This window comes from Piliocolobus tephrosceles, chromosome 9, assembly GCF_002776525.5.
Source record: "Piliocolobus tephrosceles isolate RC106 chromosome 9, ASM277652v3, whole genome shotgun sequence".
In the NCBI taxonomy this organism is placed as follows: Eukaryota; Metazoa; Chordata; class Mammalia; order Primates; family Cercopithecidae; genus Piliocolobus; species Piliocolobus tephrosceles.
Genome location: NC_045442.1, coordinates 96,488,911 through 96,514,201, shown reverse-complemented (window position 1 = coordinate 96,514,201; position 25,291 = coordinate 96,488,911). Strand labels below are relative to the sequence as shown.

Below are 25,291 nucleotides of genomic sequence, written 5' to 3'. Positions count from 1 at the left end.
ACATGGTGAAACCCCATCACTACTAAAAATACAAAAATTAGACAGGCATGGTGGTGTGAGCCTGTAATCCCAGCTACTTGGGGTGCTGAGACACAAGAATTGCTTGAACCTGGGAAGTAGAGGTTGCAATGAGCCAAGATCACGCCACTGCACTCCAGCCTGAATGACAGGGTGAGACTCTGTCTCAAAAAAAAAAAAAAAAAAAAAAAGTAGAGACAGGGTTGCTTAGGCTGGCCTTGAACACCTGGGTTGAAGTGATCCTCCTGCCTTAGCCTCCAAAATTGCTGGGATTATAGGCCTGAGCCACTGTGCCCAGCCCAGTGTAACTTTTTATAGATATAGTTCCTTCCTGAAAATGTTGGTTTCCATCTCCATGAACATAATAGGCATAGGGATTTTACAGTTTGTATCTAGTAGTTGCACTATCAGGAGTAGCTGTGAGTCTGTCCCTACTGTCTGCTGATACTGATTCTCATTATTTGGCCTTGTTCCCTCAAGCAGTAAATTCGATCTGATTTTGTGTTGGTCATTACAGTTTTGTTTTGTTTTTTTTGAGACAGAGTTTCACTCTATAGCCCAGACTGGAGCGCAGTGGCGTGATCTGAGCTCGCTGACACCTCCACTTCCCAGGTCCCAGTTCAAGTGATTCTCCTGCCTCAGCTTTCCGAGTAGCTGGGATTACAGGCACGCACCACCATGCCCAGCGAATTTTTTTATTTGAGTACAGACAGGGTTTTACAATGTTGGTCAAGCTGGTCTCCAACTCCTGGCCTCAAGTGATCCGCCCGCCTCAGCCTCACAAAGTGCTGGGATTACAGGTGTGAGCCACCACGCCTGGCTAATTCCCTATTTAATCCTATCTAGACTGTGAGTTACTTGAGGACAAGTAACTCTCTGTGTCTGTGGTGTCTATCATGGTGTCCTGCCCCTCGGAGACCTCCAGTAACTGCTACATGAATGAAGGAATGGTTAAGAAAGGATTTATTCTGATTTCTTAAATTTTGACATTTCCTCCAGAAGGGTGATCTTATCTTTGGGAGTAAGAGTTCAATCTGTTTTTCAAGGACTGACTCTTAAGGACTGAACCTACAGAGCGTGCTCAGGCGTGCCGTAGATGCCTTTCTTCCTCTTTCTCATAGCACTAATCTCTGCTTCACAGAGAACTTTTCTTTCCAGGTATTCATGTTTCAACAAGTCAGGGAGCAAATGATTTGACGTTAATTTGGTGTCAAAAAGACGTCAGCCCAGGATCCCAAAATTAGATTTAAAAAAATCAATGCATGGAGATTAATTTACTTTAAAATACTGTAACTTTCTTTAAGGTACTTTGGCAAGGATAATGTGATGTGTGTAGGCATGCCTGCTTCTGTGTGTGTGTGTGTGTGTGTGTGTGTGTGTGTGTGTATGTTCGTTTAAGATACACTTCAGGGAAGTCAATGTCTTTAATCAGGAACTCGCTCTTCAAGAGTGGTCAGCTAACATTTCACCTTAAGGCCGCACAGCAGTCAGTTACCACAGAGGCTTCACTGTACATATGTTGATCAATAGAGCAGGGTTTTAGTAGCAAAATGAATGTCATAAATAGGTTTCATTTGTAAAATTGGTGGCTTGCTAAACAGTATGATGAATGTCAGAAATGGTCTCTTTTTCTACAAAGAAAATACCAAGCCCAGTTAGTTTCACAGACAAGTCAACTTTTTTGAAAAATGTCATTCTAATTTTATAGATTTTCCTAGAGAGGAGAGAAAAATAGATTACTCCCCAGCTCATTTCATGAGGCCTATATAAATTCCATTAAAATAATTAGTATCCTTTAAAATCAGGAAGAAGACAAAGATGCCCCATATGACCATGTCTATTTCATATATTCTGGCCAATATAAAGAAAACAAATTCAAGTCAAAGGCCTGAAAGGGAGGAAATAAAACTGTAATTATTTTGTGATTGTATGAATCCTCTCCTAGAAGATTGAATATATAAAGGAGAGAGTTTAGCAAGATGATAAACAGAAGATCCACATATAATATGCCACAATGCATTCTATTCTTTAGCAACAATATTACTAATATTGTTAGTAATATTACTTCTTTACTATTTATTTCGTTTATTTTACACTGGCATTTCCTCTCTTTACTTTTTTTCTTTTTTTTTTTTTTTTTTCTTTGCTGATGTGATCACATCCTCCTTTATTTTACCCTTCCTGCTTATTATTTTGGAGACTGGCCAGCAAGATGCTTTCCAGCTGGAAAGATGGATGGTGAGGGACCACTCAGTGATGCCAAGGAACTGACCCTGATCCCTACTCCCACTCCAAAGATATGACCTTCCTGGCTCTAAAATTAACTCAAGAAACTGCAGACCCCCAAAATTAGATTGTAAAGGTTCTCACCACAAAGATCTGGGTGTGATGGCTCATGCCTGTAATCCCAGCATTTTGGGAGGCCAAGGTGGGCAGATCACTTGAGGTCAGAGTTCAAGACCAGCCTGGGTAACATAATGAAACCTTGTCTCTACTAAAAATACAAAAATTAGCTGGGTGTGGTGGCGTGTGCCTGTAATTCCAGCTACTCGGGAAGCCGAGGTGAACCTGGGAGGCGGAGGTTGCAGTGGGTCTACATAGCCTCACTGCACTCTAGCCTGGGCAGAGAGCGAGATCCGTCTCAAAAAAAGTTCTCGCCACAAAGGAATGACAGTATGTGAGGTGATAGATATGTTCATTAGCTTGATTTAATCAGTCCACATTGTCAACATGTATCAAATCATCACATCGTACTCCACGAATATATACAATTATTACTTTGTAAATTAAAAATAAAATTAGGGGCCCAGCGTGGTTGCTCACACCTGTAATCCCAGCACTTTGGGAGGCTGAGGTGGGCAGATCACGAGGTCAGGAGATCAAGACCCTCCTGGCTAACACAGTGAAACCCTCTCTCTACTAAAAATACAAAAATTAGCCAGGCATGGTGGCAGGCGCCTGTAGTCCCAGCTGCTCAGGAGGCTGAGGCAGAAGAATCGTTTGAACTCGGAAAGCAGAGGTTGCAGTAAGCCGAAATCGTGCCACTGCACTCCAGCCTAGGTGAGAGAGCGAGACTCTGTCTCAAAAAAATAAAATAAAATAAAATAAAATAAATAAGATTAGGTCAGGTTCTGTGGCTCCTGTCTGTAATCCCAGTGCTTTGGTTTGTTTGTTTGTTTGTTTGTTTATTTTCGAGACAGAGTTTTGCTCTTGTCGCCCAGGCTGGAGTCCAACGGTGGGATCTCGGCTCACTGCAACTTCTGCCTCTCAGGTTCAAGTAATTCTCTTGCCTCAGCCTCCTGAGTAGCTGGGATTACAGGCAAGTGCTACCACACCCGGCTAATTTTGTATTTTTAGTAGAGACAGAGTGACAGGGTTTCACCATGTTGGTCAGGCTGGTCTTGAACTCCTGACCTCAGGTGATCTGCATGCCTCAGCCTCCCAAAGTGCTGCAATTACAGGTATGAGCTACCAAACCTGGCCTGTAATCCCAGGGCTTTAGCAAGCCCAGGCAGAAAAAATACTTGAGGCCAGGAGTTGGAAACCAGCCTGGGCAACATAGCAAGACCCCATCTTTACAAAAAATGTTAAAATTGGCCAAGTATGGTGGCACATGCCTGTGGTCCCAGCTACTCAGGGGTTCAGGCAGGAGAATTGTTTGAGCCCAGGAGTTTGAGGCTGCAGTGAACTATGATCATGCCACTGCACTCCAGCCTGGGTGACAGAGGGAGACCCTGTCTCTAAAAAAAAAAAAATGAAATAAAATAAAAACAAATTAAAATTTAAAGACCCTCATAACTAGATGGTACATTTAAACCTAAATAGATCAATACTTTTATTAAACATTAATGTCATAAATACTCCAATAGACATAGATTGTCATACACACATACAAACACACACACACACACAACAAGCAGCCCCTCATGTTTGTATCCATTCATTACACACAAGTATTAAGGTAGTTTATATAAATTTTTCCTGAACAGAATGCAAGTCCTAAAAAATAAAGGGCTGTTAAACACCCTAGAATTAAACCTCTCAAATCAGGCAAGAGTCTATCAGCACCAAAAAACACATCTTTTTTAGTCCTGCATTGAATCTTTAATTTGTTGAGCTTCTGTGTCCTTGGCTAAAGAAATCAAGAATTTCCAGTGTATGGATGTGGAAATCGGAAGTGGGGATGGAGCAAGGAATGGGTGTGTCATTCTGTCATTCCTTAACAGACCTGAAAAATGCAAAGTTCTGATGTAATTTTCCATTTCACTAATGATTCCATTTTAATCTGGATACACATAAACAAATATTTCTCTACCATTACCTGTGAAAAGAAAAATAAAAGCACACTATCAAATATTTCTGTTCACCAAGGCACTCCATTCCTTGGCCAGTAAGATAAAATCTTAAGAACGCTGTAACTATCCTTCTGCTCCCTTACCCAGTATTGCAACACACACACACACACACACACACACACACACACACACACTCACACAGAAGTTCATTACTCATCATGACAATCTTGTGGTCTTCTTTCTGATTTACTTATCATTTAATTAAAGTTCTTCTGGAATATTTTCATCAAACAGAAGTAGGCGTAGGATTTATTTTCTAAATCTTGTGTAATTTTGAATATATTTCTTTTACCTTAACAGTTATATAGGCTGGGCGCAGTGGCTCACACCTGTAATCCCAGCACTGAGGGAGGCTGAGGTAGGTGGATCACTAGGTCAGAAGTTCAAGACCAGCCTGGCCAAAGTGCTGGGATTACAGGCATGAGCCACTGCGCCCAGTTCACCAGGATATTCCTTAAGTGTTTTATTAATCCAGATTGGGATTTGGTGAATTCTTTCATTTTGAATACTCAATTTCTTTTTAGTACATAGGATTTATTATCATTATTATTATTATAGGTTTGGTTTAATTATAGCTTCTTTTCTACGTTTCTTTTTTAAAAACCTTTCTAGGCATTATATCATTTACATGTAAGGTTGTCTGAATCTAGACTTCAAAGACTTTGTCAGTTTCTTCAATATTTCCACCTGCTTGTAATTTTGTTTTATGTTTTGAGATTTTTCTCTCACTGAATCTTCTGAGCCACTAATTTAGCCTGCAACTATCCTCTTCTTCAATCATCAACTGAAATTTAAAATGAAAAACTCATGTTTCTTATTTATTTTTCTTTCTTTTTTTTTTTTTTTTAGACAGAGTCTTGCTCTGTCGCCCAGGCTGGAGTGCAGTGGCATGATCTCGGCTCACTGCAACCTCCGCCTCCCAGGTGATTCTCCTGCCTCAGCCTCCTAAGTGGCTGGGATTACAGGCGTGTGCCACCACGCCCGGCTAATTTTTTTTTTTTTTTTTTGTTTTGGGACGGGGTCTCACTCTGTCCACCAGGCTGGAGTGCAGTGGCGCGATCTCGGCTCACTGCAAGCTCCGCCTCCTGGGTTCACACCATTCTCCTGCCTCAGCCTCCCTAGTAGCTGGGACTACAGGCGCTCGCCACCGCACCCGGCTAATTTTTGTATTTTTAGTAGAGATGGGGTTACACCGTGGTCTCGATCTCCTGACCTCGTGACCCGCCCGCCTCGGCCTCCCGAAGTGCTGGGATTACAGGCGTGAGCTACTGCGCCCGGCCTTGTTTCTTATTTCCGCAAAGTATTTTATGCTGTAATAGAATCTCTTCTATTCTGGCTGGGCACAGTGGCTCACAACTGTAATCCCAGCACTTTGGGAGGCTGAGGCAGGCGGATCACTTGAGGTCAGGGATATGAGACCAGCCTAGCCAACATGGTGAAACCCTGTCTCTACTAAAAATACAAAAATTAGCTGGGCGTGAGGGCATGAACCTGTAGTCTCAGCTACTGGGGAGGCTGAGTTGGGAGAATTGCTTGAACCCAGGAGGAGGAGGTTGCAGTGAGCTGAGATGGCACCACTGCACTCCAGGCCTGGGTGACAGAGTGAGACTCAGAAACAAAACGAAAAGGAATCTCTTCTATTTTATTTTATTTTATTTTAGTATATAAATTTAAGGGGTACAGGTGCAGTTTTGTTACATGGATATATCTTGTATTGGGGAAATCTAGGCTTTTAGTGTAACCATCACCCAAATATTCAATTTTACTTTCTTGTTCCTTTTTGTTCCAAGTTATTGAATGCCTTCATAGATTCCTGCTTTTCCTTGGGCCGGTTCCTTTCACATGGACCAGTTCCTTTCCTTAGCTCACTCGTGAGTCTATTTATCACTGGGGTCCAGACTGAGCTAACTGGATGCTTTTGCAATCTCTCAAGTAGTGCAAGGTCTAGGATTGGCTTCCCCTTTGGTAGGTGACATGCCAGCTGGCAGGTTGAAAGGGGATCTGGGAAGCTTTATTGTCCCTGCTGTCCTCAATGGCAGAAGCTAGATCTGTACAGCCTCAGGCCTGTGGGACACCATCTTTTCATCCTTGAAATTCTCTCCTTAGGAGATCAGCAGTGCATAGATTTTCTCCAGCCCAGCTCTCCCCAGAAAGGGAGCTCTGGTCATTGCTCTGGGCTTCTTACTGCTGGTCCCACCCCCATCCTGCTTCAGTCATTCCTGTTGGTTGAACAGGAGGCACCACGCTTCACCTGCCTGATGGCCACAGCTTTAGCTGCACTCAGGAAGGGGAGTTAAGCTGGTGGTTGAAACAGAGGTACGAAGAAAAACTTGCCATTGTGTCTCATTGGTTTAGGGATGTGGAACCATGGCAACTTCTGTGCAAGGCTGCAGAGAGAAAAAGAGAAATACTTAGAGCAGTAACTTTTTGTTGTTGCCTGTGGAGTCTCAATCAACGGGAAGGCAAATATTATTTATCGAACACTTAAAATAGTATGTCAGGCATGGCGCTAGGAACTTCAGATAAGTTATCTCATACAATCTTCACGACAACACTATAGTTTTTGTTCGTTAAGAGATGTGAAGGAACTTGCTCAGGGTCACCTCGGCAAGCTATTCAATGGACTAGAATGATTCAAATTCCAAATGTCTACAGTTCCCCCATTGAGCTGGCGAGAGAGGGCAGCCTCCCTAACGAGCCAGCTCTACAGCTTCAGCTCCCAAAGCTTGCAGAGAACCAGTTGCCATGACAACAGGACAAAATGCAGAGACCCTAGTTGCTGGGAGAAAATGACATGAGCCAAAAGATTAAAAACTTACCCTGGTACTGGAATGTATGAGTTACTTACAAAGACTGCCTGTAATTTTGAGAGCTTAAACCACCAGAGGGAGACAGAGATTGCCAGAGGCGGGGGAATCTGTATTCCAAATGCAGCTGCCTCCCAACGCTCCCGCCTTTTCCCCACACTAAGGACCTCTGCCCAGTCTCCAGGGTTGACCCTCCCTCTTTCAGAGCTCCCCAAACTATCTCCTCCCAACCGGAGCTCAGGACCTGGGACCTGGCCCCTTGAGGGTGACAGAAAGATGACTTGCATCTGCTGGCGGAAAAAGCAGAGGCATTCAGAAACGAGAGCCCTTCCAGAAAACCAGTTTGCACAATGACCAGGAATTCTGACACCTTAAACCCATGCGAATCTTGAATAGAGAAATCGTAGACACTGAGGTAAGGGTGGTGCTCAGAAAGTATTTTGGTCGAGATTTTTCCAGACCCTTCGATTCATAGTGGCACAGATGCTGGCAACCTGCTTGCTAGTCACCCAAGCAATGCCAGCCCGGAGTCAGGGAGGAAGATGCCCTCTGTCCTCGTTCATCTGGAAAAAGCAGGTAACATGTGTTAACTCCTACATATCAAATTCCTCTAGGAATTCTGGGGATTCCTTTTATTTGGCTCAGAGAGGAAACATCTAGAACATTTATACTCTAACCCAGAGAACTGAGGTGGCTTCCTGGGTATTTCTGCTGTGCATGAAGAAAGAAGCTATTTCATTTCGGCCAAAAACATAAGTGGGAGCTGGATTCAAAAGCAGATTCTCCCCCTTAAAACAGCTTCTTTATTTGCTTCTAGTCATTAGAGACAAGTCATGAGTCTCTTAAGCAGTAAGCACGTGAACAATTGGTCTGGTTCTAATAAGTGGCCCTTCCAGCAGCACTTTAGGGAGCAGAAGTGTGTGCACTGCTGCAGAAAATGAGTTAGAAACTATCATCAAGGAGGAATGTTGAGCTTGCAGGAAAAAAGTTATGAAGAATTACCATATAGCAGGGGAATGACATGTCTTCACTGCTGTTCCAGGGAACTAGACTAGAACCAAAGGGTGGTCCTGGGCATGAGGCATGAGGAGAACTAGGTAGGGAAGAGGTCTGTGGAGAAGTAGTAGAACCAGATAATGGAAACAAACAAACAAAAATAATCAATGCAGATAGAGTCTGATTCTAGCCAGGGCTTCTAGGCAGCTCAGAGCCTAGTGTCAGAGGATGTAATAAACTCAGCACCATCTGGGACAATCACTGGGGCCAGGCACTCTCCTCCAGCAGGCAGGACAAAGGATGCCAGGAGCTTTCCAAAGATCCTTCCTCAAAGGACCGTCACAGCTGGTGGTGGGGTATGTAGAGGGCAGGAGGCAAAAAAGAGAACGCATGGTACCAGCATTCCATCACTAGGACAAGGCCTGGTGAAGGCCTGGCAGGAAGCTAGGTCACTGAATAGAAACTAAGGGGCTAGGTTCAGTGGCTCAAATCTGTGGTTTAAAAAAAAAAAAAAAATTAAAATTTGACTTTAGTCAAATTACATTTAAAAGAGTTTAATTGAGCAAAGAATGACTGGCAAATTGGGCCATCTCCTGAGCCAGAGTAGACTCAGAGACGCCAGTGTAGTCACGTGGTGGAAGATTTATGGGCAGAAAAAGGGAAGTGACATACAGAAAATGGAAGAGAAGTGCAAAAACAGCCGGATTGGTTATAGCTCAGCATTTGCTTTATTAGAACATGGTTGGAACAGTTGACCACATTTGATTGGCCAAAACTGGTTGATTGGCACAAGAGTAGGCTATAGTCTGTTTGCAATTCCATTTAGCTTATTGTCCACAATGTACAGAGAAACCTTTAGGTTGAACTTAAAATATGTAAGGAGGTAGCTTTAGGCTAAATTTGATTTAATACTTATAATCCCAGCAGGTTAGGAAGTTGAGGCAGGAGGATCTCTTGAGGCCAGGAATTCAAGACCGGCCTGGGCAACATGGGGAGACCCCCATCTCTATAAAAAAAATTAGCCAGGGCATGGTGGTGTGTGCCTGTAGTCCCAGCTACTCGGGAGGCTGAGGTGGGAGGACTGCTTGGGCCCAGGAGCTTGAGGCTGCAGTGAGCTATGATGGTACCATTATACTCCAGCCTGGGTGACAGAGCAAGACCTTGTCTCTAAAAAATGAAGAAAGTAAAAGGAACTAGGGGAGTAGACTCTTGGTTAAAGCCCAGCTGGTGGACTCAGCCAATAAAACAGGAGGATTAAGCAGGAAGGAGAAGCACGAGGAACCCTGTGGCTTGAGCTTCACACGGCCCAGGATGCACAAGGCCTGTGGTGCCCTGCTGTGAGAGCTGTGGCAGAGCATGTGGCATTCTGGAGTCTCTGATCTTCTTCTCACAGTAATGTTTTTCAGTGCTTGAAATAAAATACCCAGGATTATAAAGGAAACCAACAACATTGAAGGATTGTTATCAAAATAGTATTAGAAAACACATTTTTGAGTCCAGGCACGCCTGTAACCACAACCCTTTGGGAGGCCAAGGAAGGCAGATCACCTGAGGTCAGGAGTTCAAGACCAGCCTGGCCAATGTGGTGAAAAACTCCATCTCTACTAAAAGTACGAAAATTAGCCAGGCATGGTGGCGTGTGCCTGTAGCCCTAGCTATTCAGGAGTCTGAGGCAGGAGAATCGCTTGAACCCAGGAGGTGGAGGTTACAGTGAGCTGAGATCACACCACTGCCCTTCATCCTGGGCGACAGAGTGAGACTCTGTCTCAAAAAAGAAAAAAGAAAAAATTTTGACCTAGGGACATGTAGCAACAACAGATATTCCCGTGTATTAAAGTACCTAGGGGCTGGTGAGCGGTGTGGCAGAACATGTGGGTCTGGGGAATGGAGAGCAGCATGCAGAGCTGGGGAAGACCAGGAAAGACAGAGGGAGGGACCACAACGTGGAGTCCACTGAAGAGGCAACTTTGGGAGGTGATAATGAGTTAAATACCAGAAAAGTTACTACAGAGGTCAGAGGACTTGCTGTCGGGCTGCTGGGAAGAGGGTTTTTCAGTGTGTGAAAGGTTGAGCCTTTAAGACTCAACTCAACCTCCATCCTCCTGGGGCCCAGGAGACACAAGACCCAGGAAATACCATCTGTAGATCCTCACTATAGCCACCCAACTGTCTTCCATGTTTTTTGTTTGGGAGCTGAGTGCTTCAGAAGCAGGATCCTGTGGCATTTCTTGTTTGAATGGTGTCCAGTCAGCTTGACTGCCAGCTCAGCTTCCCTCAGTCTCCCCAGCCTGGGACCTGCTGACCTCCCTTGCAGGCATTTCTCCATTCTAGCCTCCAGGTCCATTCCCTGCTTTGGGGTAAGAGGCCCATAGCCCAGCACTGCTCATTCAGGCTTGTTTGGTGCCCAATGATGATGCATGAATTTCCTCCTGCTTCAGAGACCTTCAGGCCCCAGTTGGGTGAACTAGACATCTGCCTTGCTTCTTCCACTTGGATCTCTGTCATGGAAGCCTGCCTGGTGCTTCAGTTCCTCCAGTCCTGTGCCTGGCTTGCCCATTCTGGGCTCAGTAGCTAGGGCCCTGGTAACTGTGGACTTTCTTCCTGATGGCACCTTCTGCTTGTCCACCCTGCTGAACATCCCTTGCCTCTAGTCATCCTGATATATTGATCTGGCAGCCTACTGCTTTATACACATCTGCTTTCTGCTGGCCTACTGTCATTGTCTCTGGTGGGACCTGTCTGCCAGGTGCTGAATATGTTCTGAAAGCAGACCTGGCCATGCATGGTGGCTCATGCCAGTAATCCCAGCACTTTGGGAGGCCAAGGTGGGAGGATCGTTTGAGTCTGGGAGTCCGAGACTAGCCTGGGCAACATAGCCTCTTGAAAAAATAAAATAAGAAAATGAAAATAGAGCCAACAGGGTTTCAAGATGAATTACATGTAGAGTGTGAAAGACATGAGTAAAGGGCCGGGCACAGTGGCTCATGCCTGTAATCCCAGCACTTTGGGAGGCCGAGGCACGTGGATCATCTGGGGTCAGGAACTCCAGACCAGTCTGGCCAACATGGTGAAACCCCATCTCTACTAAAAATACAAAAATTAGCCAGGTGCAGTAGCGCGTGCCTATAGTCCCAGCTACTTGGGAAGCTCAGGCAGGAGAACACTTGAACCCGAGAGGCCTTGCACTCCAGCCTGGGTGACAGAGTGAGACTCCGTCAAAAAAAAAAAAAAAAAAAAAAGACATGAGTAAAGAAAAACTCCGAGGTTTTTGGCCTGAGAAACTGGAAGGAAGGAGTTGCCATCAACCAAGATGGGAAAGGCTGGAGGAAGATTGTCTTGACAAGCTCAGATTACTATAACAAAATACCTTAGGCTGCATAATTTATAAACAACAGAAATTTATGTCTTACAGTTCTAGAGGCTGGGAAGTCCAAGATCAAGGCAGCAGCCAATTCTGTGTCTGGTGAGGGCTCACTTGCTCTGCTTCATAGATAAGGGTGCCTTCTCACCCTTATTCCCTATAGCTGCAGAGCTGAGATTGCTGAAAATCAAACACGGAATTTCACCCTGTGTCTGGCTGAATCTCATTGCAAGTTGTACTCCTGGCCTTGCAGAGTGCCCACTATTAAAGTGAGAGCATTGATTGAGAAAGAATGGAATCTTGTTAGTTGAGGTGGGAACGTATGGCAAGATGGTGGCAAAGCAGGGGGCACTGAGTCCCTAAATTCTGATGAGTCTTTTTGCCAGTGGAAAGGGTCTCTACAACCCTAGTGGTATCAGCCTCTCTCCTCACAGTGGTATCAGCCTTTCCACCCAGTCAGGACTCACAGGTCCAGGAATCAAGGGGTGAAAGTGACAGCATCACTGTTCACTATTACCCCTGGTAACCCATTAGCAAAATCTTTGCTTCCTGGCCCCATAATCTTATGCTCTGGTGACCTAGAGGTCTTAGTTCCGGAGAGAAGAACGCTTCAACCGGGAAACACAGCAATGATTTCATTGAACTGGAAGTTAAGAGTGTCCCCAGCCACTTTGAGCTTCTCATGGCTCTGAATCAACAGGCAAAGAAGGGAGTTCCTGTGATGGCTGGGGTGACTGATGCTGAATACCAGGAGGAAATTGGACAACTACTCCACAGTGAAGATCAGGAAGAGTATATCTGGATTACAGGAGATCCCTTAAGGTTGTCTCTTGGTACCACCTATGATTAGGGTCAATGGAAAACCACAACAACCCAATTCAGGCAGGACTCTTAATGGCTTAGACTCTTCAGAAATAAAGATTTGGGTCACCCCACCAGATGAAGAGCTCCAACCAGCTGCAAAGGGAATATACAGTGGGTAGTAGAAACAAGGTGGTTACAAATACCAGCTATGGCCATGTAACCAGTTACAAAAACAAGGAATGTAATTGTCATATTTCTTCCTCATCTTGTTATGAATGTTTGTGTTTCTATTTTTCATCTCTTATTCCCTTATCATATAACATAAATACTGACTTTATATCATAGTATTTATTAATTTTACACCATAGTATTTAAGTTATGGGCTATCAATAGAAGAATAAACATCACTGATGGATTTTACCTCCTCTTTTGGGGAAGAGATTGGTGCGTTTTCAGTTGCATATAGGGTAGTTAGTTGTATCATGTTAGGTGGAACTATGACCTTGTTATTGACTTTTTTTGTTTGTTTTGAGGAGTCTCGCTCTGTCACCCAGGCTGGAGTACAGTGGCATGATCCCCGTTCACTGCAACCTCCACCTCCTGAGTTCAAGCAATTCTCCTGTCTCAGCCTCCTGAGTAGCTAGGATTACAGGCATGTGCCAACACACCTGGCTAAGTTTTTGTATTCTTAGTAGAGACGGGGTGTCATCATGTTGGTCAAGCTGGTTTCAAACTCCTGACCTCAAATGATCCACCCTCCCTGGCCACCCAAAGTGCTGGGATTACAGGCATGAGCCACTGTGTCCAGCCTATTACTGTTTTCATTTGGAGATTAAATATGTTTTACAGGGAGGCATACAGGTGCCAAGTTGACAAGAGGTAGACTTGTGATGGTTAATTTTATGTGTCAACCTTACTAGCCCTCAGGATGCCCAGATATCTGCTTAAACATTATTTCTGGGTATGTCTGTGAGGAGGTTCTGGAAAAGAGTAGCATTTCAATCAGTGGACTGACTAAAGTAGATTGTCCTCTCCAACATGGGTAGGCATAATTCAACACTTTGAGGGCCCAAGCAGAAGGAAAAGGTGAAAGAAGGCTGAATTCTGTCTCTCTACTTGAGTGCTTGAGCTGAGACATCAGTCTTTTCCTTATCTTGGAATGTGAGTTATGCCATTAGCACTCCTCCTTCTCAGGCCTTCAGACTCAGACTGGAATTCATGCCATTGGCTTTTCTGGGTCTCTAGCTAGAAGACAGTGGATTGTGGGATTGGTCAACCACCAATATCTTGTGAGTCAATTCCTTATAATAAATCTCATTTTGGGCCGGGCGCGGTGGCTCATGCCTATGAGCCCAGCACTTTGGGAGGCCGAGGCAGGGGGATCACCTGAGGTCAGGAGTTCGAGACCAGCCTGGCCAACATGGTGAAACCTCGTCTCTATTAAAAATACAAAAAATTAGCCAAGTGTGGTGGCACACACCTGTAATCCCAGCCACTATGGAGGCTGAGGCAGCAGAATCGCTTGAACCTGGGAGGTGGAGGTTGCAGTGAGCTGAGATTGCACCATTGCACTCCAGCCTGGGCCACAAGAGTGAAACTCTGTCTCAAAAATAAATAAATATAAATAAATAAATAAATCTCATTTTACATGAACAGTCAGCCCTCTGTATTCATGGGTTCCACATCCATGGATTCAACCAACCACAGATCAAAAACATTTGAAAAAAAGAAAAGAATAGTTGCATCTGTAATGAACATGTACAGACTTCTTTTTCTTCTTATAATTTCCTAAACAACACAGTATAACAACTGCTTACATAGCCTTTACCTTGTGTTAGAGATTATAAGTAATCTAGAGATGATTTAAAGCATACAGGAAGATGTGCATAGGTTCTATGCAAATACTACATCATTTTGTATAAGGAACTTGAGCATCTGTGGATTTTGATATCCGTGAGGGGTCCTGGAAGCAATCCCCCATGTAAACTGAGAGACAACTGTGTGTGTGTGTGTGTCCGTGTGTATATATCCTGTGGGTTCTGTTTCTCTGGAAAACTCGAATACACAGATGATTTTCATAAAAATGAACATTCACACCCATGCAAATACCCTAATTTTGAGTTCACATCACACTTCACATTACACTTGTATTTTTCAAGTGTATTTTTGGAAACCACAGCACTATAATACTGTGTTCTACTGCATCCCAGGAGATTCCTTGGTTGGTCACATACTTGCCCTTTCATGGATAGTCCCTGGTGGGTTTGATGGTCTCGCAGGGATCAAAATGAGCTGGCTGTCTGACCTTTCTCTGCTTTCTCTCCCCTCATCTCTGCTTCCTAAAGAATCCCACATTGGTTGCTTCAAGGACTTCCAATTGCTGTCAGAACTTTCAGATCTAATTAGATTGAATTTTAATTACTGGGTCAGCAGTGAGCCTGATCTGACTTTTGGAGAGCTAAGGTTGACCCCCACTAAGGGTGCAACTGCCCAAGAAATGCAAACTGGCTCACTCCATTTAGACTTGGAGGTCAAATACCAGAAATAGTTCAGAAAAGTAGTGGTGGCTGGCTATTGAAGCCTCTTCCTTAATTTGAGTAGCTCTCTTCCCTACTTTACAGAGCACTGGAGATGGCGGCCCAAACCAGAGCCAAGTAAGTAACTTACAAGTAAAGGCACATGCACCTTCCTGACTGCTGACACCATGTATTTCCAATTTACCATTACCAAGTGGCTGGAGGTCCTCATCTTTCTTGGCTGTCAACAGTTAGAGACGATTATTTTAAAATACACAATCTAGGGTGGGTGTGGTGGCTCAGTCTATAATCCCAACACTTTGGGAAGCTAAGGCAGGTGGATCACCTCAGATAAGGAGTTCGAGACCAGCCTGGCCAACACGGTGAAACCCTGTCTCTACTAAAAACAAAAAAATTAGCCGGGGTGGCCAGGCATGGTGGCTCATACCTGTAATCCCAGCACTTTGGGAGGCTGAGGCTAGTGGATCACCTGAGGTCAGGAATTTGAGAGCAGCCTGACCAACATGGAGAAACCCCATCTCTACTAAAAATACAAAATTAGCGGGGCATGGTGGTGCAGGCCTGTAATCCCAGCTACTTGGGAGGCTAAGGCAGGAGAATTGCTTGAACCTGAGAGGCAGAGGTTGCAGTGAGCCAAGATCGCACCACTGCACTCCAGCCTGGGAAACAAGAGCAACACTTCATCTCAAAAAAAAAAAAAAAAAAAAAAAAATTAACCGGGCGTGATGGCACACGTCTGTAATCCCAGCGACTTGGAGGCTGACGCAGGAGAATTGCTTGAACCCAGGAGGCGGAGGCAGCAGTGAGCTGAGACTGTGCCACTGTACTCCAGCCCGGAGGACAGAATGAGACTCCATTTCAAAAAACAAAAAAAATAAAATGTACAATTTAAACAAAGTGTCTCAGATATCTACTTTGCAGCACTGCATTGATTTGCATTTGGCGAGTTTCCTTTAACATCAGTATACTTCTCCTGCATCATTGACCTCCTCAGGCCAAAATTTGGTACACTTGATGCTAGACCAGCGTTCTTTTTTTCGTGTGTGTGTGTGTGTGTGTGTGCGCGTGCGCGCGTGTTTTGAGACGGCTCTGTCACCCTGGCTGGAGCACAGTGGCAGGATCTCAGCTCACTGCAGCCTCTGTCTACTGGATTCAAGTGATTCTCATGCCTCAGCCTCCCGACTAGCTGGGACTACAAGTGTGTGCCACGCCCTGCTAATTTTTGTATTTTTAGTAGAGACTGGGTTTCACCACGTTGGCCAGGCTGGTCTCGAACTCCTGACTTCAAACGATCCCCAACTCAGCCTCCCAAAGTGTTGGGATTACAGGTGTGAGCCACTGCGCCCGGCCACTAGACCAGCTTTGTTTCTGCTAAAAGTAGATCTGAGCTTATCATACCTGTTTTTTCCCCTAAAGACAAACAGCCTGAAAACCATCCATTTAAGAATGCTGAGGCTCTCGGCATAGGATTGAGTACTACTGAGCTAGGGACAGCCCCATAAGCTAGTTGATACCTGAACAGGGCTGCTTATGAAAGTCACAGAAAATTTTCATCTTTTTTTCTGCATCAAAGTTCCTCCAAGGAAAATATCAGTCTGGCCATCCAAGTACAAAAATAGCAACTCACTAAGTTTACTCCTTATCCAAGGCTGCAAACTTCAACACAGTCTACAATTCTTCAATTACTAGAACTATAAATAGTAAGCTACTAACAATAGAAAAAAGGAAAACAATAACAAAACATCTAATACTGCCCTTTGTTATTCAAATTCTTTTCCACATGTTGGTTTCCAAAGGTTTCTTCCTTTGCTGATGACTCATTTTAAGCTTGCCAGGAGTATAGTGCAAAAGCAGTAGTGAGCAAAGATTTATGAATATAAGAAAGAACCAGCCGGGCACGGTGGCTCACGCCTGTAATCCTAGCACTTTGGGAGGCCGAGGCGGGTGGATCACAAGGTCAAGAGATCGAGACCATCCTGGCAAACATGGTGAAATCCTGTCTCTACGAAAAATACAAAAAAATAGCTGGGTGTAGTGGTGCACACCTGTGGTCCCAGTGACTTGGGAGGCTGAGGCAGGAGAATCACTTGAACCTGGAGGTGGAGGTTGCAGTGAGCGGAGAGCACGTCACTGCACTCCAGTCTGGTGACAGAGAATCCGGCAGGTTCACCTTGGGCTCAATGACCCCGCTTCTGTAAATGTGTCCTCACCTCAAAGCGGGGGTGAAAAGACCACTCACTGCAACACAGGAAGGCAAATCCTAGAATGTATTAATATATAAATAACTAAAGGAAAAATCTCATTCCTATTCATTCCCATTTTTATGACTTAACATGTCTGCAACACATTCATGTGGTAATAAATGTTTGTTATTCTCTAGTCACAATGAACCTGGAAAGTGTTGACTCACGGGTTAGAGTCAGAGAAAGGAGAATGGTTTAAACAGCTTCTAAGGATTGGTGTCTAAGAATCAGGATGGGAACAGGTGCACAGTGAACTTTCAGCCTTTACAACCACCTGCTGCACTTGGACATCTCAAAAGCACATCAAGTGCACATTGTCTAAAACCCAGCCTACTAACTTCCTTCTCCATTCTGGCTTCTAGGATCCTCCTAACTCGCTAAATGGTATTAGTTGTGAAAGCCAAAAATCTAGGTTGCCATCCTTGACTCATCCGTTCCCCCACTCACCCTGTCTCAAATCATAACTCACTCCGGTTCATCCACTTGATCTCTCTGGAAGTAGCCACTGTCATTAAGATCATTCCTGAGCTGGGCACAGTGGCTCATGCCTGTAATCCCAGCACTTTGGGAGGCTGACGTGGGCAGATTGCTTAAGGTCAGGAGTTCAAGACCGGCCTGACCAACATGATGAAACCCTGACTCTACTAAAAATACAAAAATTAGCCGAGCATGGTCATGCAAACTAATCTCAGCTACTTGGGAGTCTGAGGCACAAGAATCGCTTGAACCTGGGAGGTGGAGTTTGCAGTGAGCCGAGATGGCACCACTGCACTCCATCCTGGGCGACAGAGCAAGACTCTGTAAAAGATTACTCCTGCCCAGACCTCCTAATTTCTTCCGATCCATTTTCCCTTAAAATTTACAAATATTGGCCAGGCGTGGTGGCTCACACCTGTAATTCCAGGACTTTGGGAGGCTGAGGCAAGTGGACCACCTGAGGTTGGGAGTTCAAGACCAGCCTGGTCAACATGGTGAAACCCCGTCTCTACTAAAAATACAAAAATTAGCCGGGCATGGTGGTGTGTGCCCATAAAAATACAAAAATTAGCCGGGCATGGTGGTGCGTGCCCATAATCCCAGCTACTAGGGGGGCTGAGGCAGGAGGATCAGTTGAACTTGGGAGGTGGAGATTGCAGTGAGCAGAGATCGTGCCATTGCACTCCAGCCTGGGCAACAGAGCAAGACTCTGTTTCAAAAAAAAAAAAAAAAAGAAATTTACAAATATTATGACATAGTTCACAAACGCCAAAGCAAAATAATATATAAATATGTACACCATAAAGCATGTTAACAAAATGAATATTCACACACTGACTAGCCAAGTTATGAAAACATTGCCATCATCTTTTAAAAATGTAAATATAACCAAATCACTCTCTCCTTAAAATGCAAATAATTCGGCCACGCTGGTCTTTTTGATTTCCAGGTTCTGGATGCCTCTTATCTCAGGATCTTTGCTGTCACTTCCGTTTAGAATGTGCTCTCCCACCTTCATTCTCCACCCATTAACCTCTCTTATGAAATCCTCCTGAGCAGTCAGGATTTCCTTCACAAGCACTTACCATATCTGGAATGACACAGCTCTGACTGACTGTTAAAGACCGGAAGCTCCATGTGAGCACAGACCGCATCTTTTCTGCACATCATTGCATATCTTGCACCCAGTGTAACGCCCTGGCACCAGTACCTGTTTGCTAGATGATAAGAGGAGGAATTTCCTGGATTGTGGATAGGGGCCAGGGGAAGAAAAAAAAAAATCTCTTACAATTTCATAGGTAGTACAGCCATTCCTTATGAAAATTAGCATTTTTCCCCATTAGTAAATCCTACCTTTAATAAATTCTGGCCTATGGGGCCATATATTTCAAAGGAGTGCCTAATTTAATTGCTTTGGCCTTGATATGCTCCAAGAACATAGCAATCTTCTACTAGTGGATCTCTCCATATTAATTTCCATTCATTTCGCTATGGCCCATGTGCAACAGCCCTTAGGACTAGTTTATTTATTTATTTATTTATTTATTTATTTATTTATTTATTTGAGACTGAGTTTTGCTCTTGTCGCCCAGGCTGGAGTGCAATGGCGCAATCTCAACTCTCTGCAATCTCCACCTCCTGGGTTCAAGTGATTCTCTTGCCTCAGCCTCCTCAGTAGCTGGGACTACAGGTGCCCGCCACCACGCCCAGTTAATTTTTTGTATTTTTAGTAGAGACAGGGTTTCTCCATGTTGGTCAGGCTGGTCTTGAACTCCTGACCTCAGGTGATCCACCCACCTCAGTCTCCCAAAGTGCTGGGATTAAAGGCATGAGCCACCGTGCCCAGCCACGGACCAGTATTTTTAAAGTTCACATCTTGACTTTGACCTTGCTCAACCAAGAATTTATTCTTGGAACCAAAAATTAAGAGGTAAATAATTATATCCTTTTCTAGTACATAGCTCAACAAAATTAACTGGTAACAACTTTTAAGTATATATACACTGTGAAATAAATGTTTTGTAATAGTACATGTGAATGTAAAATACTACATTCACAAATACCCTTTGTCATGAATCAGCTATGTGCCAAGACAAATTCCTTAATCGTGTGTATTTACATCATCTTAAATAAGTATCTTAAGAAAAATATGAAGTGTTCATCATACATTATTTAACTAGAAATAAATTGTTATTCTAAAAAGTCAGGAAAAACTATTCTTTACGTATAAAATGAAGTTATTTCTACTTATTTTAGAGGCTATATACATAGAGAGGACATACTTATAACATCCATGGAATTGACTGGCATTTAAATTCAGGTTCTGCAGTTTACCATAGTAACTCCTGGAAAAGTCTCATTTAGTTTCCTCACCTATGAAAAAAGCAGCATTGCCTACCAAACAGGATTACCTGAAGATTAAATAAAATAACATAGGTGGAAGCACCTGTCATCAGTTATACTCAAAAAGTTTTTTAAAAAACTGGACATGGGATAGCATGGTAGCATATATAGGTTACAAAATCCTAAGAAGACAGTAAGTTATAAAGAAAATAAAGCCTGGCATGGTGGCTCACACCTCTAATCCCAGCACTTTGGAAGGCCGCGGCAGGCTGATTGCTTGAGCTCAGGAGTTTGAGACCAGCCTCGGCAACATGGCAAAACCTTGTCTCTACAAAAAATACAAAGATTAGCCAAGTGTGGTGGCATGTGCCTGTGGTCCCAGCTACTTGGGAGCTGAGGTGGGAGGATCACTTGAGCCTGGCAGGTCGAGGGTGCAGTGCGCCGTGATTGCATTACTGCACTCCAGCCTAGGTGACAGAGCAAGACCCTGTCTTAAAGCAACAAAAGCAGCACACAACCCCCAGAGTGTTTGTTTATATTAAAGCAAATGGTCATAAATATTGGACTAAACCTTAAAATAAGTCTGCACCTTCAGTAGCAATTAAATATTTGCTTTCAAAGGGGAAGGATATTGGCATGTTGACAAGGCCTCATGCTGACTGGCTATAAAATGCATCACTGACTCATACACGTAAACTGCCTTAGTATTAATGACTTCTAAAAAACTTCTGAGGGTTTTGCTCACTTGTGTTTTCTGCAGTGAAGCATAGAAAATCCTCCTCTCCTTGCTCCTTTTTCCTTTTCGTAGCTCTGGGCTACTTTGCCCACTTGCACTAGTTATTGCACAACAGGGCGGCCAGGTCAGAGCTCTGGGCTGTGTGCTACGGCTTCTGCAGTGATGACTTCAATCTCCTGACCTAACTTGACAAGACTGCAACTCTTCCCTGCACTCTGCAGGGGAAGGTGTGTGCTGCAATGAATTCCAAACACTGCTCATTTTCTGAATGGTGCCTTGGTTGAATGGATCTGGCCTCTTTTCTTCCTCATGCGAGAGATGTTTCCTTTCAGGTAAAATGGAGAAAGGATGTGAAGAAAACTCTTGTAAGCCATCTCTGTAGACCTTCGCACAAGTACTTTGTCCATTTTTCAGTATATTTTCTTGACAGTTAGATACCAGGATAAGACTTGATTTAACATTTATAAATATTTAAGAAAAAAGGAATCAATTTGGAAAACTTTTATCAATCAACAAGTTATCAAAACAAGGGTTTGCTTTTTGACAGTGAATGTACAATATTATATGGTTTGCCATTATTTCCTCATTTGGAAGAAAGGTAAAATGAGAAATACAGTATATAAGTCATTATAAGTTCAGCAGATTTTTAAAACACTTGAGACACGAGTTAGAAAAAATGCAATCGAATAAACCAATTGTAAAAGCCATTTCAAAACAACAACAAATTTAAATATCAACCACCTATTAGATGATACTAAGTAATTATTGTTTTTGTTAGGAGTAATAATATAAAATTGTGGATATTTTTTAAAGGTCTTATTTAGGCCGGGAGCGGTGGCTCAAGCCTGTAATCCCAGCACTTTGGGAGGCCGAGATGGGTGGATCACGAGGTCAGGAGATCGAGACCATCCTGGCTAACACGGTGAAACCCCGTCTCTACTAAAAAATACTAAAAAAAACTAGCCGGGTGAGGTGGCTGGCGCCTGTAGTCCCAGCTACTCGGGAGGCTGAGGCAGGAGAATAGCGTAAACCTGGGAGGCGGAGCTTGCAGTGAGCTGAGATCCGGCCACTGCACTCCAGCCCAGGCGACAGAGCGAGACTCTGTCTCAAAAAAAAAAAAAAAAAAAAAAAAGGTCTTATTTAAGTATTATAAGTGAAATACTTTGTGTGATTTGCTTTAAAATATTCTGGATTTTAAAAATTGTGGCGTTGGATGCATGCAGTGGCTCACGCTTGTAATCCCAGCACTTTGGGAGACAGAGACAGGATTGCTTGAGGCCAGAAGTTCCAGACTAGCCTGGGAAACATGGCAAAACCCCATCTCTTATTTTTTTTTTAAAAAAAAAAAGAAAGAAAAATTGTTTGTCTGTTGAGGGAGGAGGGGTGTGGTGGTGGTAATGGTGTTGATAGACAATAAATATGATAACAGATCGCAGTATTCTAACACTGCTGTTGATATATATATATATATAAAATAAACAAAATAATGGGATTTATATATGTGGCACCCAGTACAATGTACAATTTTCTTTTTTAAAAAAAGCATTTAGGTTATGCATTGCTAAGCACATCTGTAATTGATGAGAGTGACTCTAGTATCTAAACTGTTGGAGGAGGGCTGTAAGGGTAACAGGTAGGGAAGGCATATAGAAGGAATATGTTGATATCACAGATTTCCTAAGACTCAGGGAAGGCCATAGACCTAGGGTACTAGGCTATGCTAGAACTAATGGATTATGCAACAGAAGAAAGACAACTTTTGAATGAAAAGCTCTCTCTGTGCCAGACTTGAGGTCACCACACATCCCGCTCACACTCTGCGATGTCTGTGGGGTAGCACACCACCAGAAACTGCTGATGGAATTACATCTTCAAGATTCAAAATGTTTAGATCCAATATATCTAATCCATAAAAATAAAGCAGTCTTTATCCTGAATGCAGTCCTATGCATTCAAGAACAATAATCTAGACATTTTTCATGTAGGATTTAAATAGGAGTACAAGTGAATTAAACCATTCAGATAAAAACGCAACTAAAGATGCATTAGCTGCTTTGAGTCAATATATTTTGTGGTCAGCCTGATACTCCATCCACATAAAAAAGGCATTCTATTTCTTTATTTTTTTTTATTTGACAAGCAGCAGTATCATGTTTGTCATTTTAATGTAGATACAATTATTAGGTTATCTGTCATATTACAATATTTAAGTTTTTAAATTTTATGTCCTTTAAGATACATTAAAAAAAAAAAAAAAAAAAAGACACATCAACTGCAAACGTGAAGGGGAGAAAAAGCATGGTACCCAACCGAATGTCCACATTTCAGCAATACTTCACTCATTCTTTTAATAAAGTTTTAAGAAATGTCATAATGACATGAGCTTGAAATATCTCTAGGCATTTTCTTTGACGCTCATGACGTGGCACTGGTGATGTTGTAAACAGCAGAAAACAGGGGCTGCCAAATGACCAAATTATGGAGGCACAGGCCTGCTTTTTCCCACAGGAATACACCAAACGGTGATGGCAATGATCTTCTCACACCACGCTGGAGGAGAGCGACATCACGCGACGTAGCTGTATTCATCTGCCGACGCCTGGCTGCGTTCGATGTACTGTTTGTCTATCAGAACTTCAATACACTTCTTAATCATGCTGATACTGGGATTAAACCTAGCTCTTGACTGACTAATCACCTGTGGAAGAGAGATGTCGAGGTCAAAGTACTACCAGTTCTTCAGCTATAAGTAATTACTTTTAACCAATCAGTTTAAAGTGCCTCAAAGGTACTGAGGTTTCAACAAATGGGCCAAATTAAGTATGAAAATAGGAACTAAATTGTGGAAAATGGATACAGCAAAATCTAATAATGATACATAATTAAGTGAAACAATAAACTAATCTAAGTACTCACATACAACCCCAAGCTTCTATTTAACTTTAACTCAACTCTCAGTTCTTAGTTCAAACACCACTTTCTCAAGAGAGTTTCCCCCAGCAGACCCCAGGCCAGGATATTTAAATACATTCTCATAGTACTGCATACCTTTCCTTTAGTGCATGTTAATATAATTTCATATTTATTTGCATATTACTTCAATAGTGTATTTCTTCCCCCATTAACTGTGAACTCCAAAACAGCCTGCCACATCTTCAGCTGCTCTGTACTACATCCCAGGGACCAGCCCAGCTGTCTATCACATGGTAGGCTCAGGTAGTTATGGAATGAATGATGGGTCAACTTCCTTCAATAACTGGACAGAAGACTCAATGAATCGGTAAGTTTTAGACCTCTAAAATAAAGCCAAAGCAAATATGAATTTATTATCATTTGAGATAGCGTCTCACTGTGTCACGCAGGCTCAATCCCTGGGCTCAAGCAATCCTCCCACCTCAGCCTCCCAAGTAGTTGGTACTACAGGTGTGCCACCACACGTGGCTAATTATTTAAGTTTTTTTGTTTTGTTTTGTTTTGTTTTGTTTTTTTAGGTGAGATGGGGTCTCCCTGTGTTGCCCAGGCTGGTCTGAAACTCCTGAACTCAAGTGATCCTCCTGTCTTGGCCTAACAAGGCATTCAGATTACAGGTGTCCACTGAGCATGGTGGCTCACACCTGTAACCCCAGCACTTTTGGAGGCCGAGGCAGGTGGATCACCTGAGGTCAGGAGTTCGAGACCAGCCTGGCCAACATGGTGAACCTCTGTCTCCATGAAAATACAAAAATTAGCCAGGTATGGTGGTGCACGCCTGTATTTCCAGCTACTCAGGAGGCTGAGGCAGGAGAATCACTTGAACCCGGTAGGCAGAGGTTACAGAGAGCAAGATCACCCCATGGTATTCCAGCCTGGGCGACAGAGCAAGACTCTGTCTCAACAACAACAACAACAACAAAAAGGATTACAGGCATGAGCCACCTGTGCCCAGCCTGCAAATCCGAATTTAATACTGAAATTATAAGTGAGTACGATTCTGATTAAGTATAAAACATTTCTTTATGCTATCTGAGGATCAGGTTATTTCTATATCCTCTTTAAGAAGAAAGAGATTGAATCTGTACAATGACAATGCCCTCTATCCTAAGAAGCCCTGAGGACTGCCCTCTTTTTACCTCTTGAATAAGGGCATTGTGCCGAAGCACTTTTCGTGCTTTCATGATACGAACTATAGCAGCTTGGAGATACATTTTCCGGTCCTCATCGACTGCACTTCTAGTCTGCTCCATTTCCTGTTTTACAGAAGAAAAGAAAAAAGACCCAACAAGACATTAAGTCACTGAACTTGTTTTAAATTCATTTTATCAGTGAGTGCAAATACTTTTTTTTTTATTTTGAGACAGGGTTTCACTCTGTTGTCCTGGCTGGAGTTCAGTGACTCGATCTCAGCTCACTGCAACCTCCATCTCCTGGGTTCATGTGATCCTCATGCCTCAGACTCCTGAGCAGCTGGGATTACAGGCATGCACCACAATACTGAGCAAATTATACAGCTTTGTTGTGCCAATATCACATAACCACTGCTAAAACATCTACTCTACAATTTCTAGGGTTAAAATTGAAAGGTTAATAGAAAAAAATTTACATTATTATAAACTGTACTGTTAAGGTAAACAGGTA

The 25,291-nt window shown here is 43.2% G+C and overlaps 1 protein-coding gene and 1 long non-coding RNA gene across 4 annotated transcripts in view; both read right to left on the bottom strand.

Moving 5' to 3' along the window:
* Positions 1 to 6,128: 6,128 nt before the first annotated feature.
* LOC111546672 lies at positions 6,129 to 21,015 on the bottom strand. Its single transcript, XR_002732866.2, has 3 exons — positions 20,687 to 21,015; positions 18,684 to 18,839; positions 6,129 to 6,760 (listed from the first exon to the last, which is right to left on the bottom strand). It is a non-coding gene; the product is annotated as an uncharacterized LOC111546672 (long non-coding RNA).
* Positions 21,016 to 22,781: 1,766 nt separating this feature from the next.
* Positions 22,782 to 25,291, bottom strand: part of CUL2 (cullin 2) — an 85,485-nt gene continuing 82,975 nt past the window's right edge. For 2 of the 3 annotated variants that reach the window (XM_023218159.2, XM_023218160.2), the window contains exons 20-21: positions 24,787 to 24,903; positions 22,814 to 23,375 (exon numbers count right to left, since the gene is read on the bottom strand). In XM_023218159.2, the coding sequence (XP_023073927.1) occupies positions 23,244 to 23,375; positions 24,787 to 24,903 (249 nt within the window). In that variant the 3' untranslated portion in view covers positions 22,814 to 23,243. Of the gene's footprint in view, positions 23,376 to 24,786; positions 24,904 to 25,291 lie in introns of all 3 variants that reach the window. The other variant, XM_023218157.1, reaches the window with a different exon arrangement.